The sequence below is a fragment of the Fulmarus glacialis genome, unplaced genomic scaffold (assembly GCF_000690835.1).
Source record: "Fulmarus glacialis isolate BGI_N327 unplaced genomic scaffold, ASM69083v1 scaffold30766, whole genome shotgun sequence".
Classification (NCBI taxonomy): domain Eukaryota; kingdom Metazoa; phylum Chordata; class Aves; order Procellariiformes; family Procellariidae; genus Fulmarus; species Fulmarus glacialis.
The window spans coordinates 9,375-27,838 of NW_009220526.1; the positions used below are offsets into that span (position 1 = coordinate 9,375).

At 37.6% G+C, this 18,464-nt stretch overlaps 1 protein-coding gene across 1 annotated transcript in view; it reads left to right on the plus strand.

Annotated features, from left to right (window-relative positions):
• Positions 1-13,031, plus strand: part of UBE3D (ubiquitin protein ligase E3D) — a gene marked incomplete at both ends in the record, with an annotated part of 20,729 nt that extends 7,698 nt beyond the window's left edge. Inside the window, 4 exons of the mRNA XM_009580795.1 lie at positions 3,421-3,490; positions 5,999-6,068; positions 6,930-7,038; positions 12,862-13,031. Coding sequence (XP_009579090.1) covers positions 3,421-3,490; positions 5,999-6,068; positions 6,930-7,038; positions 12,862-13,031 — 419 coding nt within the window. The remainder of the gene's footprint in view (positions 1-3,420; positions 3,491-5,998; positions 6,069-6,929; positions 7,039-12,861) is intronic.
• Positions 13,032-18,464: the final 5,433 nt, after the last annotated feature.

Consider the following 18,464-nt stretch of genomic DNA (forward strand, 5'->3'; position numbering starts at 1 on the left):
TTAAACAATCTTTTCCAGCCTCCAGTGGGACCAAGACAGCATCCATCCGTTGCAAACATATTTCTTGCATCTATTAGTCTTCCAGCGTAACACAGTTTTTAAATGTCACATGGTCTTGCAGCATCCTAATAGTATCTCTTGGGGAAAATACTTTCCCTGACACCATATCAGGGATCCTTAGGAATAGAAACAGAAAATATTAGGCTGGTGATCCACCTCCATCTGCAGATTGCCAGCAGCTGCAAGTTGTCAAAGAGATATATTGATTTAATTAGTCTAGCTAAAATTATCGCTTTTTCCGTTGAAGCATGATACAACGAGTTAGCGGTGTTTTTAGGTACCATACTGCACAATTCTCAGCTAGCACCTGTAACTGTAGTCAGAAAAAAACATTTAAGTTGTAGCTTTCAAGGAAGTACTGTATATTATATACTTGTACTGTGCAATATTTGTACCAACCTCCGATACTGGTTTTCACAAAACCCTGTCTACTTATCCTTGCTCTTCACGTTAAGCAAGTAATTTTACTGTGTGTGTTTGAGAGGAGTAGCAAGGTAGGAATTGGGAAAGGGGATAACTGCGTATATATGAACCAGATGTTTTTTCTGATCTCCATAACAAGAGGGCTGTACTTCGAACATAGTCAGCTCCCTGAAGCTTTCACAGAGGCTGTTGGGCTCTCCCTGGGGCATTTAGTTTGATTCCTGGTTTGTGAGCAACAATCAGGACTTTGCGATCATAAGTTCAGATTCCATGTGGGATGCTTTCTGTTTTTCGTGGAGCTAGAGTGGTCCTTTTTGTTCATTTTATTATTTGCATAGTACAGATCAGAGAACTCTGTTAGGTATTTCCAGCATCAAATCCATCAGTTCTGTCTGAACTATAGCTTTGAGAAAGACGTCCAGTATTGATTTAATACTTCAAATGATGGAAGCTTTATCACATTCCCTGGCAAGCTGTTTCACTGGTTAATCATCCTGACTCTTTGCTGCCTTCTTATTAAATTAAGCACACTAAGAATTGCAACTCTGTATCTCTTTTTATCTCTAAAGTGTATTTATTTTCTAGAAATTATTTTTGTAGCAGTTTTCCAAACCATTTTCCAAATTTTTAACATACTTTATAGATCCATTTCTGCAGTAATCATCTTGCTAATTCTGAAGATGTTATGTTTTTCTGTTTATCCATATCAACTATTCAGTTGTTCATGCATTCAGAAATCATATTTTCCCTTTTTTTTGTAGCATCTCATTAGTAACTCTGGTTTGGTTAGCTACCATCATCTAAATTCTTTTGATTTTTGCTGTCTTCCACTACGTATTCCTTTATTTTATCATCACTGGCTTTGTTGTTCCTGTTGTTCCTGGATGTATGATCCGGCATTTGGCTGTATTTTAGTGCAGATTGTTAGACTAAGCACAGTTTACTTAATGATCCAGACTGGTGTGTATAACTCCTCTATCTCCCTTGTTTACCCCTTCCCTATCATTGCAGCAGGAGGTACTTACACTTGTGCTTGGAAATCTGCGTAGTCTGAAAGTCCACAATCAAGGTTCTGAAGACAGCCTGTAATGGACATACCTCAAAACTTACCTTTGTAAGACGGAAAGTGTACCTGACATAGCTAGCATAGCTAGGGCCATTTCATTTACTTCATGCTGCTTTTTTTTTTTTTTTTAAATTTGTGATGTGATAGGCCACTTTTTGTTCTGGACATCGGTCCGACACATCATCATCATACATTTTAAAATTTGAATACTAAGGAGTGTGATAGTGGTGATGAAGAATAACTATGCTCCCCAAAGAGCTCATGTGTGTTCACTCCAGTTGGAATCCATGGGAACTGTCGCCATCTTTTACAAAGGTTACAGAAAAAGATAAATTTGGAGTTTTTTCCCCTCAACTAGTTTAATTTCTGCTAAATTTAGATATTATTTTTGTAGGCATGTGCTGCAATATGATTTCTCAAGTTGACAGTGACTTGTTTGGACTTATAAACCAACCCAATAAAACAATAGTTGTTTAATTATACATGGCTATTTTTATGCATTGTATACTGTATGAACAATTATAAAGGTGATTCTACAAAGACCACATGTAAAAATCGAATTTAGGTGTTTTCTCATTACGTTCTCAGGATTTCTAGCTCCAGAAGGGTTTATTAACTCAGGAGCATTATTGTGGTTGTATATACATACTGCTTCCAGACCAGAGCTGTACTGTGCTACACCTGGGTTAATAAGCCCACACAGAACTAGTTCTGGAGTTTAGATTTTGGATTAAAGTAGGAGTTGTGCTTACTTGTATCTTTATACTGATACTGAATTTAAGTATTAACGCTGGAATTAGTGGCAGTGTTACTAGGGCAGATCACAGGTTCATCCAGAAATGAGATCTTTTTCAATGGGCAGTAATGGATGCATAAGAGTAAGTATTGAGTTTTGGACAGTGTAGAGGCCTCTTGAACTAGATGTTGTTACCCACATTTTTTGTTTTTAATAAGCCCTTGATGAACATTGCTTCCCCTGAATTTCTGAAGACTTTTTGAACTTACATATACTTTCAATATGAAAAATACTTTCCTGTAGTGAGTACCAAACTATATTATGCATTGTGTGACAAATACCTTCCTCTTCTTTGATACAAACCAGGTTATAATTTCGTAGCATGACTATGAGAATAAGTGTTTTTTTCCTCTTCAGCTTTTCCTCAACATTCATGATTTTATATATCTCAATGATACCACTCAGTTTTCTGTCTTTCATGCTTTCTCCCATTACGTGTGTTTTCTTGCCACATATGGAAACTGTTTTGCACCTCTGACAATTATTCTTATTCTTTTCTGTTTCTGCTTGAATTGTGGGAGAGGGGTTGTTCAAGAAGAGAATCCACCGCACCTTTCTGAAATATCATGCTATGATGTGTTCTTCAGCTGTTTCCTAGTAATTCAAAATACTCTGTGGACATTTTCTGCTCTCCACTGAACATTGAACTGGTATTCCTGTAGAACTGTCCACAGTGGCTAGAACTTTTTACTGAGTGTTGGTAGTCACATTGCAGCATAATATTTTATGTATATATTTTGGAATACTTCTTCTCATGTGCATTATTTTGCCCTTATCAAAATCAAATTTACCTTGTCATTTTATCATCTAGTCATTCAGTATTATGAGATTCTCCTGTTAGCCATTACAGGTTGTGCTGTGTGGTCGGTGTATATTTTGAAACTAGTATGAAACTTGCAAGCAAGTCAAAGTGTAGAAAGCTGAAGTAGTGAATGCAAATCTGTGTGTATGTAAACATAAAGAGAACAGAAACAAGAACAAAGTTCACTAGCTACTCTGGAAAGTATGTTAAAATTACACATTCCTTTTTCAGAATAACTGAGTGACATTTAAATGACATTTCTTTGTCCTACAGAAATCAAAGGAAAATACCAGAGTAATTTGTAAGCGCTGCAAGAAGATGCTGGGAGAAACAGTACCAGCAGGTATGGGATGTACAAACCAAACTAGACTTCACTGCGTCAGCCATTGAGCACTGGAGGGTAAAAACTCTGGAGGAAAGTAGTTTATCAGTAAGGTGCAGGACTGATTCCTGTGTTTTTGTCTCATTCCCGTCTGGAATAGATGAGGTTGTTGTTTCCACTGTTAGACCTTAAAAGTGACTTATGACAGGGATTTTCCTCATCCTTGTTTCTGTGGTGTATTTAGCTACTTCCAAAGCTTTGGAAGACTCAATGCGTGATTTCAGTTTACCAGGAATCCCAGTAAAAAAGGAGATCTGAGAAATTACAGGTTGTTTATTTTGCTGTCAGTCCTACAGAATAATGGAAAGGTTGATTCAGAACTTGATCAACACAGAACTAGAAGCTAAAGATATGATTGCTAACAGCCAGCCTAGTTTCATGGAACAGAAGCCTTGTCAAAGAAACAGGTTATCTCTCATCATCATCCGATGATGGGATGATGAGATTATTGGTTTAAAAGCTGTCATTATATTGAATCAGCAGGGTTTACTTGAAGTAGTCTAAAGATGAGTCTCTGGTGGTTTTTAAAATGCTGTTATTAAAAGGAGAGAAGCAATGATAAGACTATTACTAGCAGGGTTCATTCTTTCATTCTCCTTCTACTCCACTGCGTCAGTCAGTGTGAGCCTGGCTCAATTCAGACATCTGGAGAATATAAAAACTTCTCAGAAAACGCAAAGCCTGTTTAAGAAATAAGTCATGAGGAGACACAGGACAGAAGGTCTTCTGTTACAGAAGGTTCCGATTGCCCTGTACAGGGATCTGAACAGTACAGGCTTTAATAAAATCAAATTTAAGGCAAGATGTTTGAAAGGCCACAAAGCAGGTTGTGACTTTGGGAAAACAGTGGTTGGAAAAGAGCTTCACAGATCATCATGAATAATGGATGCCTTAATCTAAGCCTTCAGACAATTGTAGCAACCAGTAATTGATGTTATCAGTGGGTATGGGAAAAGGCAAATACTGTGTAGATGTGCAGGGATTTGGTCTGGACTCTATACATGCCAGAAGTTAGATAGCATATCCATTGTTTTCACCATGTTTCTTCAGTACTGTAGGAAATTTACGTAGAGCTCAAAGAACAGACAAAAAAACTAACCGGAGATGTATGGTGTATGTCCAGACAGAACTCTCTGTGAAAAGAGATTAGAGAACAGACCTGACTGTCATGCTTTGGTGCTTCCTCATGAGCACATATCAGTGCCTTGAAGGTAAAGCTGGATTAGAGTGGTGTAGCTGTGGAGGCCAGATTTGGCTTTGAAATTCCCCTATCGGCTATTCCTTCCCCCAATTCTATCCCCATATACTTGTATGATTTTTTTCTTGGGAAATCCCACCTTCTATCTCTCTGCAGGCAAACATCTCCTTAATTCCCAATGCCCTTGCAGCAGTAGCACCAATTCCTTACTCAGGGTAACAGCTGGGGAGCTAGAGTGACCGAACTGGCTTCTTTTCCTCCTGTCTCCCAGGAGTAAGCATGGAGCAGACTAAAATTAAACTTAGAGGTAAAACATAATTTACTAACAGTGAGGATAATTTAAAAAGTGTAGTACTTATCTGGAGAATGGGTGGGATTACCAGGCCTTTGGAATCTTTAAAACAGATGAAGTGTCTTCCTGGAATGCTTGCTTTCATCCAGTTTTAATGGTGTGTGTGGACGGAGATCAGATGAGACAATCCCTTCCAGCCTTAAAATTTATGGAACTGATGAATCTTTACTGTTGTTCACATGCTAAGGCTTAGTGGAATGAATTTATTACTCTATATGCTTAACTTGTTCTGCTGGCCCTCTGGTTAGGCTGTGTTTGGAGCATAGACCCAGAGCTTCAATGTGATCATCTTTGACCTGACTTTATTGATGGGGATTAAATTCTGTACTCAAACACTTCCATTTAGTGTTAAAGGCTGTCTTAGTGGAGCTTTAGGGGAACAGTTACATTGAAACTCAGAATGTATGCAGTATTAGTGTTGAGTTAGTGTGACTTTTGGAAAGAAGTTCTATTCTGCTCTTTGAACAAAGAAGAAAATTATTCCCCAGTGTGTGCTGTTATTAAAACTGTCTCTCGTGATTCACTGCAGCATTACTGAGCAGCAGAGGGTATTAAAATACTTATGTAAGCTATGCTGATCTCAGTGCTTTAGGAAAGTTCTTTCAATTCATCTTTCAGGTTTGGCTTGAGCTCTTGCTTGCTTTGTTTGAAGATGATTGTTCCCAGCGTTAAACAAGGATCAATATGAATGACAAATTGTTCATCATGTAATTAGCTCAAAGCAGTTTTCTTCTGGCAATGTATGTTTTCTGTTATTGGTTGCTTCTCCCACAAACCAAAGCAGAATTTGACCATCTGCTGCACCTCTTAATTGAGTGCTGAACAGGAGTTTAATTAGTATAGTGATATGGTGGCTTACAGTCTACTCTTAACAAGTTGGTTCTTCTGTTGTACTTGAAAAACGTTTTTGTCATTTTAGATACCATTAAATATTATGTCACCGAGGTGATTATTCGACCATCTGAGGCAAGTTTCAGCCCAACACCAAGGTAACAGATAAAATTTTAAAAATCAGATATTTGCTCAGGTTTATGTTTTGGAAAGGATGCTAGAAATGCACTAACATTTTATTTTCTTGAATAATTACATATAATAACAAAGGGCTGTCAAATTTTATGTCATCATCACAGAATTAAGCACTGTAAAGGTAATGTAGTCTGAGTTCACTCATGTACAATTTTGCTTGTCTTTGTGTGTGTTTGTGTCTGACACAGGAGAGCGATTAAGTATAATTTGTCACAGTGTCTCACTATTCAGGTGATAAGCCAAAATACAATATTTATTTTGAACTATTTAAATTTGCATGATGTCTGGTGATTGATTATGGAAATAGAAGGTTACATTATGTAAAGTTAAATTAAGTAAAGCTTGAAATGTTTAATTGGAAGTGAGATTTTTGAATTTTCAAGAAATTCAGTTTAAAGTTAAGACTAAGATGAAAAAGAACTTGATCTAGCTATCTTGTATCATGTCCTATGCGTTAGTCACAGTTCTTTCCTTTTGTGAATTATATTTGAAATATGTGCATCATTCTGAGCTTTGTGTTTATATGTGTAAAATATAATAGGGAAAAGCTTTTATTCAGCATTTGACATTTGGTTTTGGTCAAAATAAAGGATGTTGAGCAATTTAGACTGCTGATCTATTAAAAAATTCCTGTTGCAGGAAATAGAAAGTCCTCTGGTTTTGAGGGAGAGAAAGATAAAGAAGCCCCATCTCTCAGTAAGAGTGTAGGTTGTAGTGGAATTGACAGTACGGAGATACTCATATACTTGTACTGCATTGATGCGAATGACTTTGCCTATATAGTTGTTATGAAAACATATAATATGTGGTTAATTCTTAAACAGGTCTCAATTCGTACAGAGCATGGTTGCTCAGTGTCTTGTGGAATTGTCCTCTGCTAAAAGCACATTTAGATTCACCATAAAAGGGGATAATGGAAAAATCTATATTCTGGTAAGTTTTTTTTTTTATCTTTATCCTGATGTAACCTATGAATCCCAGCTCCTAAAATGTATTATTTATGCTGTTCACGATTGTATGTTTAAAGAAAGTTAACAAATTCAAATTCTTGAAGTACTTCTGAAGAGTTCTGTTCAAGTAAGAAATTTCCCCCCATTTTTTAATCTGAGTAGATGTACATATAGAAATTTTCTCTATTAATACAGTAATGAAAGTCCTACAGATGCACCACAGGTATCACAGAAATAACACTGTGTTTTGTATTAAAAAAATATGGAAAGCTTAAGTTTTGACTTTATAATATAAATCTCATCTTCTTGCTCCAGTGCTTCTTATCTTTAATCACCAGAAGTTCATCGAATTGTATAGCATCTTTCACAAATATTGTCTTAGGTCAGCAAAGATTACTATTGTAGTCAGTACATTGCATTGCAAAGTGAAGTGCAAACAAAAATAAAATTGCCTATTATACTTAATGTTCTAATGCTGTTAAACTTGGTTAAGCTTGATATTTAAATGGTGACAGTTAAATTCCTCAAACTTTTTAAGATGGATAGGAATTTGGGTCTGGAATTATCTTAATACTATACACTTGGTATAAACAGGGATGTTTTCTTTTATTCATGAACTAAATATAGGCACAGAATTTGTAATTTTGCGGTTTGTACGAGTAATTCATAGACACAAAGATAAAGAAATACATGATTGTAGATTCCTGCCCTGGATAAACTTACAGATGCACTTTGTTGAGGTAGGTAATCTAATTAAATAAGCTGTTTTATATGTATATTGTCCAAGTTCTATAATTTCCGTACATCCAGATTCTGAGGTAAGTGTATATCTGTTGCTTTTAAATAAATTTTAGTGCCAAGATAACATTTATGCAACCACTGAGAAATACTTCTTATGTGACGATAAAATAAGTTCTCATGAGCAGACCCATAATTGTCACTATGTATAATCTAATTGAGGGATCATTAAAAATTATGATTTTTTCCTTGTAGCTTATATGTTTCCAAGTTACCTAATACGCTGATGCTTAAGTCTAGTAGCTTATATAGAATGACAGAAAAATCACCTTATTTAGCAGATTGCCATTACTCTTAGCTCCGAGTTGCATTTTTGCCGATGTATTGATTAGAGGAGCTGGCTGAATTAGCATAGGGGCTGGCTTCTGATTGGCATCCCTTCCTTTTTATTAGTGAGTTATTAGGGGGTTTTTTGTGTTTAACATCAGAAGGCCCTTAGTCATGTGCAGGGTGAGGTTCTAGGTACTGTATTCACACCAACAGGTGTTCTGGAATCATACGTTAAGTCTTAGGACTCAGAGGCCTCGTGGACACAAGTGTAATGTAAGCACTGTTTATATTAATGATTGCAAACAGCTAAACGGTAAAAATATAGGTGCTTGAGGCTGTGAGTACACAGCCAAGTTAGACAAGTGGTCTCATCACTGATGCATCATGGACCAGCTGTCCCACTTGTTTGTTTTGAAAATGAGCCAAAGATTCTCATTCACAGTGTTTGTGCTTACATACGTGAATGCACACAGTTTAGGCTGTGTATGTGGTGATTAAGGTTAAGGTCTCACAAGTCTTTTTAATTATTTTTTTTAAACCACAAATATTATGTATACTCATTTTCCTTATTTCCTCTGCATGTATCACTTAACTTTACCAGTTATGTTATTTGTGGATATCATAATATGGGTTTCTGTTGTTTAAGTTGGTGATAACCGAGTTCCTGAAAGCTATATACTACTTATGTTTTGTTTTGTTTTTTTTTAAAGGATGACAATAAATAATAGTCTCTTTGTATCAGGAAAAAAAAAGTGGCGTATACAGATTTCCTTATTTATCCTAACTATATCTCTGCCCTCTTCACATTCTCTAAAAATTAATCACCTGCCTCCTCTCTTTGCTCCACTGCTGAAGGATTCCCTACCTTGAAGTTGCATGACTTACAAGCTAAGAATAAGATGAGGACAGCAAATGGATAGTGAGATAGGAGAACACAAGCAAAATGGTACATTATTGGTCAGCATAGCAGCATCTGAATAGATTTCATTTTTTTGTGTACTATAAAAAAGGATAGGTTTGAAAGAGGTAAATAAGTAGTTTTGTGGATAGATACAGAGAATTAATCCCATGGATGGGATCAGCCTGTGTTGTGGTTTAACCCCGGCCAGCAACTAAGCACCACACAGCCACTCGCTCACTCCCCCCGGTGGGATGGGGGAGAGAATCAGAAAAGTGAGAAAACTCGTGGGCTGAGATAAAGACAGTTTAATAGGGAAAGCAAAAGCTGTGCACTCAAGCAAAGCAAAACAAGGAATTCATTCACTACTTCCCATCGGCAGGCAGGTGTTCAGCCATCTCCAGGAAAGCAGGGCTCCATCAAGTGTAGCGGTTACTTCGGAAGACAAACGCCATCACTCCGAACGTCCCCCCTTCCTTCTTTTTCCCGCAGCTTTATGTGCTGAGCATGACATCATATGGTATGGAATATCCCTTTGGTCATTTGGGGTCAGCTGTCCCAGCTCTGTCCCCTCCCAGCTTCTTGTGCACCCCCAGCCCACTCGCTGGTGGGGTGGGGTGAGGAGCAGCAAAGGCCTTGACTCTGTGTAAGCACTGCTCAGCAGTAACTAAAACATCCCTGTATTATCAACACTGTTTTCAGCACAAATCCAAAACATAGCCCCATACTAGCTACTATAAAGAAAATTAACTCTATCGCAGCCAAAACCAGCACAACCTGATAAACCCCAAAAAGATACATTTGTGAAAATCAAAAGGTGTGTGGCGTAGAGTTTGCAGTGTTTGAATTCTAACTCCAGTCTTTCAGTTCTGAATGAAAGATGGTTTTTGGAGTGGGATTAGGCTGTAAAGTGCTTTGAAAGTAAGGCAGCTTGTATTTTAGGAGTGAGTGTAGAGGGAGTGGGAAGATATCCCAAGAAAATAAATATGTAACAAAATGGGAGAGACCTGTCAATCAGATACTGATTCTTGGACCATGTCTTGGAGGGCATGAGCAGAACAAGTTTGCATTTGTCAAGGTTGGAGAGGGGGATGTTGCAGTGATCAAGATGTGAGATAATGAGTACCTTATTGAGACTTAGCTACCCAGCTCTCTTAGAGAGCTTTATTCTTTGTGAAGTATGAGGAAACCACATCTTTGAACGGTCTGAATGCGAGGACAAAGAAGCTGTAATGAAAGATGTTTGCATTACTGACTTGTGTGATGACGAAAGTAATGGTAATGTCTGCAATAACTGAGAAAGAACTAGCAAGGAAGAACAACAGCTTTTTTTAGCCATGTTAAATTTGAATTGATGCCTAATTGTTCACAAATTGATGCTGGAGACACAGGTTGAGATTTTAGGAAACTGATCACAGAGTGTAAATTGTAGTATTTCACCTGTTTGGATCAAGTCCCATGAAGCGTAACTGAGATTTGTTGCAGCTTTTCTCCTAAGAACATCTTTGAAGCCTATTGACGAGGTGATTTGAAAACCAAACCAAACCAAAAAAAAAAAACCAACAAAAAAACCACCAATAAACACCCAAACACTTTCTCCTGATGCTGTCATTTCAGAAAAGGTCATCAATCTGCACTATCAATGAACACTAAACTTTATATATATGTATCTTTCTGTAGAGGTTCTTTTCTTACTTGAGTTAATATGAAGGGAATTAAGTTGTGCAGGCTCTGCTGTACAAAGCAGTAGAGAGGAAGGAAAGATAGTATATTGTGAGTAACATAGTTGAAAGCACAGATCAAAATTTGAAACTATGTTAGCCAGAAATAACATGTATAAACTGCTTTGAGTCAACACACCCAGTCTTGGTGAGTGGGTGCTCATTCAGACCAAAAGCAAGATCAAAAAATAATTCATGCATGAGGAAAAGAAGGAAATTATTGCCTAAAAAAGCAAATCTAGTTCAGAAGTTGATTTTCTCATGACCAAGTGTCCTTCCACCCACAAAAATTCATTTGCTTTCTCTGTATTGTGTGCTAAATTATTAATTTAGATCTGTTTCTTTTTTTCTGATCTCTTTGTCTCAACAGCAGTGCAACAGATCTGTTGCATTGCTGTTGAGACAAAGACATAGTCTGAATAAGTGGTAGAACATTATTGTCAGATGCCACATATCAACACTTGTGGTGGAAGGAAGTACTTTTCAGATGGACCATGTTGCAAATGAAATGGTTTGGTTGCTTTCTCTAAACTAAGTTGCAGAAGGATTCTGAAAGGAGCAGACAGCTATTGCTGCGTTGTTCCCTAGACTAGTTTGAAGGATATTCCCCTTCTGAAAAGCATCCCAGGAGGCTTCTTCACAAGGAACTGTTAATAATTTCAAAAGGAAGGAGCTCTGTTTAGTTAAAGCTAAGTGTGTTGGCAGTGACCTGTGTGTATAGGACACTTCTCTTTTTTCCCCATTTTCTCCAACACCTCTTCAACACTTGGCTTAAAGCACTGTGTGTAATGGTCCTAGCTAATGAGGTATGTTTTGCAGTTTAGGCTATGAATGTGTACAGTGAGTTACCAAAGCAAAAACTGATGAGCAGCCACTTGCTAAGCCAAGTGCAGTTGCTTGTCATCATTTATGTGTGTATGCTAAAGAGATTCTCCTCCTCCCATCCCCTCCCAAGACATCTTTATCAATACATCTCATTCCCCTTTTATGAAGCTTCCACTGTAATGTTCTGAGCCTTGGGCTCTGATAAATTGTGACTGTCACATTCAATTACGACATATACTGTGTGTCCTGTTAACGGTGGCTGTCTCCCTCCACAGGGGATATCATATGTCTGCTACCTAGCATCATGTAACTTGTTTTACTTGAAGCTGATTAGGTCATGAGAAGCAGAATATTACTCTCTAGTGAGCAGCACTGCATAAATCCTGTTTTCTATGATAAATATTTCATATATAAACATTTCATACAGGCTCAGGACTCGTAAAAATTGGTTTCCGTTGGTAACTTGGATCTCTTTACTACTGCAGGCTGTGAATAAAGGAAAAGCCTGACTTTTTCATACAATGCTTAGTATGAAAGCCCTGAATCCAAGTTGGAACACTGATGCACAATCACACAAAGATTAAATAAGATCTATAATGTGATGCAAAAAGTTCAGATTTCTCAAAACTCTCCCCGGTAAATATCCCATGAATTGCTGTAAGCAAGTAGTGCTGAAGAATGCTAGTCCCATTATCAAACTTGATAAAGATTTATTTTCCAAGTAAGAGTCTGTTACAGCCGTTTGTAAATCCCAGCCTTCCTTTTAGACCACATCAATTGTTGTCTTTTTCCTTGCATGTCTTAGCTCCATCCAGTCATAACTATCACACTTTTTCTAAAAATCCTTAATTTTTCGCACTTCCAGTGGGCAGTCTTCCAGTTCCCTGTCCCTAGCCCTCAGTTGTTCAACACCATATGCTCGACTAATTCCTAAAAACTATGAAATTAGAGAAATAATCCATTTGGTACTGAAACAGACTACTTGGGACTGTTTCTTTTGTAACTATCAAAGAGTATGTGCTGCAGCCACAAAAAGAGGCAGCTTCACAGAAATAATGATTTTAAGAGTGACTGTGATAAATCAGGCATCAGTTTATTTTATTAACCCATTTTTCTCCGCTAGAGGCTGTGCAGCCTGTGCTGAATAATAAAATGTCAATTTATTGTCTGTTAACACTTTGTTGGAAGCTTTGTAAGAATGTGGCTTTAGTATCAGCTGATTTCGGATCGGAGTAAAGGAACGCATTGAAATTGATGTAATCTACAGTAAAATAAATTATTTCTTCATTTACAGATATGGCTTTTAAATTCTGACACGTTGCTGGTGGAGTCTTTAGGAAGTTCCTCCTCCCACAGTGTTTTTACACTGTTTGGAGATACTTCCATGCCTAGCTCTGGACCAGTGAGGACCTGGAATGCTGTCAAAGTCCTTTACCAGTCGTGCATTAAAAGCAGGAATAAGGAGTAAGTACAGCCTTTTCTGACCTCAGGTTCTGATCTTTGATTTGTTTTGCATTTCAGGGCAGCAATATTTCTTTGAGGTTCTTTGGACAGTCCATTATCTCAGAGATGTATCTCTTTGAAATTGCATACAATTTTTAATTTTTTTTTTTTTTAAGCAAAATGCCAGAGGAATAGTATTTGGTTTCTGTTACAGCCAGAGAGAATCTGGTTGTTAAATTTTTGCACTGTAATATTAAAACGTAGACCAAAGAGTTATATTGTTTCTAGGGGCACGCGTAGATAACTTAGGTATATGATACAAGCAGAAGTTGTCTCCGTTACACAGGAGAGTAATGTGCTTTTTCATTTCTGCATTTTTTCCCCGTGTTAACTCACTGCACTTTTAGAGCGTGGTCATTTTTCCGGCTCTGTTGGCAGAAGCTGGAAAGATGGTGGTGCTGTGAATCCCTCGGAGTCAGTGAGTTCTGTCCATACGGTCTCAGAACATGCTGTGCTGCAGCCATAGCTCCAGGTGATGTAATTCAGGGAGGAGGAGAAATTGAGGGGAGATAAGGAGCATGGGCTGACTCCTGAATGATGCGTAAGTTTAGCCAGATCTCCCTGTTCACCTTCAATTTCTGTGTTTTGTGTGAAAATCTGATCTCGTCTGTCAAGTTATTTATGGGAGTAACCCTCTCTGCACTCCCACAGTAAAGAATTTGGAACTCTTAGGTACAGCTGAAACCAAGAGGGTAAAGGTGGATAGTTACTAGTTTAGCAAATTATACCTGCCTGTTCCAGCTTCAGTATTGACCTTTTTTGCCTTAAAATTGTGCTTTGTTTTGCAAGAAAAAGAGCTGTTCACAGGACTGGAATTTGTCTGTTTAAGCCAAGTTATCTTCAGTACTACAGGTGTTGTCTGGTGGGTCGCAATAAATTAGCGTAATGATCATCTCTGTATACACGGACAATGCATCTAACTGTGTCCCTGTTAAAAAATACTTGTGCATGTAGCCTAGAAGTATAATATGAATAATGCTATATCAGTATAGCATACTCTTAGCATATAGCATATCCTCAAAAGGAAAATCCTTTCTCGATACAATTCAGAAGTTCATTGAGTTATCTAATTAGCCTCTCTGTGTTTAACTTGCTTTCAGCCCAGTGGCATTACTTCAAAAAAAAACAGGGCCCTGAGGGAAGGGGAAAAAGAAGAGGTGAGGAAGATGGTTGAGTACAATGACATATAAATGTTTTTCTTGGATGTGTCCAAGTCTACTGGAGCCCTCATAAAGGAAACGTTTGATTTTAGCAAGCTTTGAAGTCTTCATTATGAAAAACATACACTGCCTAACATGTTAAAGCCTTTATTTGTTGGAGAGCAAAGATAAGAGAATATTGATTAAGCAGTGGCTCCAGTGTTTGCAGGTAAGGGAGTATGATTTTAGCATAATTTTCTACTTTTGTTTCTACAGTGATAGGAGAGAGAGCATTGGTTTTATATAGGTCACACGTTAATAGAGGTTTGGTTTTGTTGTTTTTCCTTTAAAGTCTTGGAAACTAGATGATAGATTTAAAGAGGTATGGATGTATTTAAAATTTAGAAGACATTTCCTCCAGACTCAGTCAGTACACAACTAATTTATAGCCCAAGACCTCATAAAAGTACAACAAAAATGTTGTCTCATACAGACAAGCAAACATGTGCATATGAGTGTAAATATTTTCGTATGAGAAATATAGTGTTTATTCTGAATGTTGTCAAGTGTATCCTTTTAATTTTTCAAACAGATCCAATATTGAATAGCTGAAATAAACTGACATAGGGAGAGAATGCAAAATAGGTCATACTACATTATTAATGTTATTCATGTAAAAGAAGAAATTACCTTTATTAATGTAGTAGCTTCAGAAGTTGGCATTGGAAAACCTCTGTGATCTAAATGTTATTTAGTCATCCAAAATACATCTTAAAGTATTATTGTTTAAACTGCTTATTCTTAGAGTGGGAGATATTGCAAGAACCACCACCTGCTCTAAAATGAAAGATACTTCACTTACCACTCTTAAGTCTTACAGAAGTGTAACTGACAGTTTTGCTTTTCAACTTTCAGTTCTTTATCACTGAGAAGATTTAATTACCTCAACACACATTCCGTTATTTTGACATGTTATTGAGATAAAAGTCGTATCTACTTAGTCACTTACCTAGCATTCACAAATGCTTTTTGTGAATTGAGTTCTCAGCAGCAGAATTTTACTGTGAGATTATATTCAGTTCTTTCCGTTTCCCCAAACAGACTTCTTACAAATCACTTGTTTCTGAAGATTACTTTGTATTTATCTTTGGGATTTTGCAGTGAGCAGAAGGCACAACTGAGGTTTTAATTCTCCTCTGACATCTTCCCTGTCCAGTTCCTGGACAAATGCAAAAATGGAAGAGAAAGAACAGAGGGTTCTTTTTAAGGTTCAGAAACCAAGGTAACTATTGGTTTAGTATTGTTTTCCCATTTTTATACTTCTAGTAAAGAACAGTAAAAAGGACATTAGCACTTAATCTGTTTCCAATAACTCATGTATCAGTTCGCTTGAAGTACTGCCTGGATCTCTGCAGTAAGACTGAAGTCCTTCTGTATTGAACAGGAATGTAAACACAGCAGAAGCAAAAATATCAAAATCAGTACAATTTATCTAATGCAATGTGTTTGCATTTAGATCTCAAATGTTATTTCAAGAATTCTGAACAAAGTGTCTGATTTCCTGAATAGTGCAAGTTCCAAATGTTTTAGATGCCCACATTCCGATAGTAATTAAAATACTTACCTTGCTTGTTTCTGCACACACACCTGCCTTTGAAATAATGCAAAGGTTTCAGAGCCCAGGGTCTGCTCCTCGTGAGTGCGGAGTAAGCAAGGATACCTCCTGCGTAGGAAGCAGTCAGCAGGAGGTCTGCTTGTGACCAAGACCGGAACAGTTGCAAAGGTTAAGCGTGCACTCTTAATGTCCTGCTGCATGTCAGAGACCCTCTTCAGTTGTTGCGAGCCACTGGCTACACTTGGGTTCTGTCTGATTCCTGCAGTGCCAGGATCTGATCTGTGCGATGGGAGGGGAAGCACCTTTCTTACCTGTGGACACTGCACAGTTTGTGCTGGGTAGCTGGGCCATAGATTAAGACAGATTAAGGTAAACTTGAAATAAAGGCATTTGTAATACCTAAATATAATAACATAATCACACATTTGTAAAACATGGGTGAAGAAATGAAAGAAAATCTGTACTTGGTCTACTTACACAATCATACATCTACCTACTTGGAGATAAATACATGGTTCCATGGTAGCAGTTGAGGTCTCGGGCTGTGTGAAATTCTCCCCTGGCAAGCTGCCTCTACTAGAGAGAGCCTAACTGGGATTACCTAATAATTCACATTCAGGCACCCCCTTCTTGAAGTAACCCTTAGGTTCAGATTCCTTGGGATGCACTTGAATATTTCTTTTGGGGGGAGCATAGTAGCTTTTATAGGTGATCTTTCTTTTCAAGACTTCTAGGATGTCAGGAGAAATTTACGGTCTCACTCCAAAACTCATTTTATTCCGTCTTTATTCAGAGCACAGTTTTGCAATTTTTCATAATTAACATAATGTTTATTTCTCTTCCTCAGATATGGAACTATTTTTTCCCCCTTAAACTAGGAATTATGTGCTGTGAACAACACCATGCTTCAGTGAGCAGTAGAACTCTTTCTTTCCTCCAGTAAATCACTGGCATATCTATCACTGTATCTTACATTCAGTATTACTCTGAATGTTAACAATGCGAAGGAAACAAACATTTGAGTAGGATAAATGTTCATGGTTCATTACTGCTGTTGAGTGATACCGCATAGCCACAATGATAATTAACCCATTTGGAGCAATAGCTGTTCGGGGGTGGCTGATCCTGAAGCCTGCTGTAACAAAACTGTGTTCTGAGTTAGGCTGAACGTTGCTGAGAAGATGATTACCCCTTGTGTGGCATCTACCTTTTTATCAACAACATGCTGATTCATGTTCAATTTGTTGATCTGTGTTGACCATCAGATCCTTTCCAGTAGATCGTAGTCTAATAAGCAGCCTTCTTCTCTGGTTTTATGCCGTTGTCCTTTGTCAAATTACATCCTAATTTTATTCAGAACCTTTTTCCCTGTTGGCCGTGGCTGTTCTGATTTCCAACGTGTGGCATACTGATGGCCCTTCCCAGCTTCATGTCATCTGTGAATAAAAGAAGCATCTCTCTTGGTCCAGTCTCCGGGAAAGCGACTGAGATACGGAATAGGACCAAACTAAGAACACGTCATGTAAAGCCTCTCTCCATATATCTTTGTTTTGGCAATGAATTATTAACAGTTGTGCTCTGTATGTTAGACTGCATTGCTTAAGAACGTTCAGTAGCTTTTAAGGCATTGTGAAGTTAAGACATCTTAGGTATATCCAGACATGCTATTTATAGTGTAGCTCTTGGCATTTCTCCTTGCAGAGCCCTATTCCTCTGATCTTCCTGAGAGTAGCCTTTAAGTATTGTATTGATGTGTATCTTACTCCTTCAGCTGTTAAACATGGCTAGAAACACTTAGGTGTGTCTTATGTGTGATAGCATGAGTTCTGGGTAGGTGTGTCGACAGTTAGGGTTCCAGCCCCTGCGGGAGCTTTATGAGCAATCCTTCTACAACAAATTAGTTGAAATTATATGCTGTCATTTCTTCTTGTCACCTATGTAAAAAATATGTTATAAGTGTAGTTGAGTCCCGTTACAGACTCATGCATTTTCTGCTCTGTTCTTACTTAGATATTTATGGATGATGTGTATGTGATTATGTTGGTTCCCTCCACTTTTCTCTCAGCAAGGCTCCTTTTCTCCACCTACAAATCTGCTGTGCAGACAGAAGAGGTCTTCCTTTCAAGTAACAGGTTCTTGGCAAATAACACCTTATGCAAACAACTTTGAATTCTGGGAGTGATAATAGTAAATACTGCTGAAGTGAGACTGTTTTAAAAATGTATGAAAAAATATGGTTATATGGCAATTTGACCATAACTTGATCTCAGAAAATATATGTGAAGGTACAGTTAGAGGAAAATTACACTTTTCCCTTTATAGTACTGTGCTAGGCAAAGCTTTGTCAAAAAGTCATGGATAGCTTTTTTTTCTCATATGCATCTAGAGTCTCTCTGAATGGTTTACAGCTTTTGCAGAAGCCTTCACCTATGTAAGAATTTGCTGCTTATCATTTGAGAGTTGAAAAATGACTTCCAGAAATTGTTCATTTTATTAGCTTTAGAGGGACAGAATGAGCTAGAAAATTGAGTTTGTGGCTGAAAACCTGGAGTTTTTGAGTCCCAATGCTTTTATTACACTCCATGTGTAGTGAGCTGTTTATGAAGCTGTTACTGATGTATTCTAGAATGTTGTTTATTT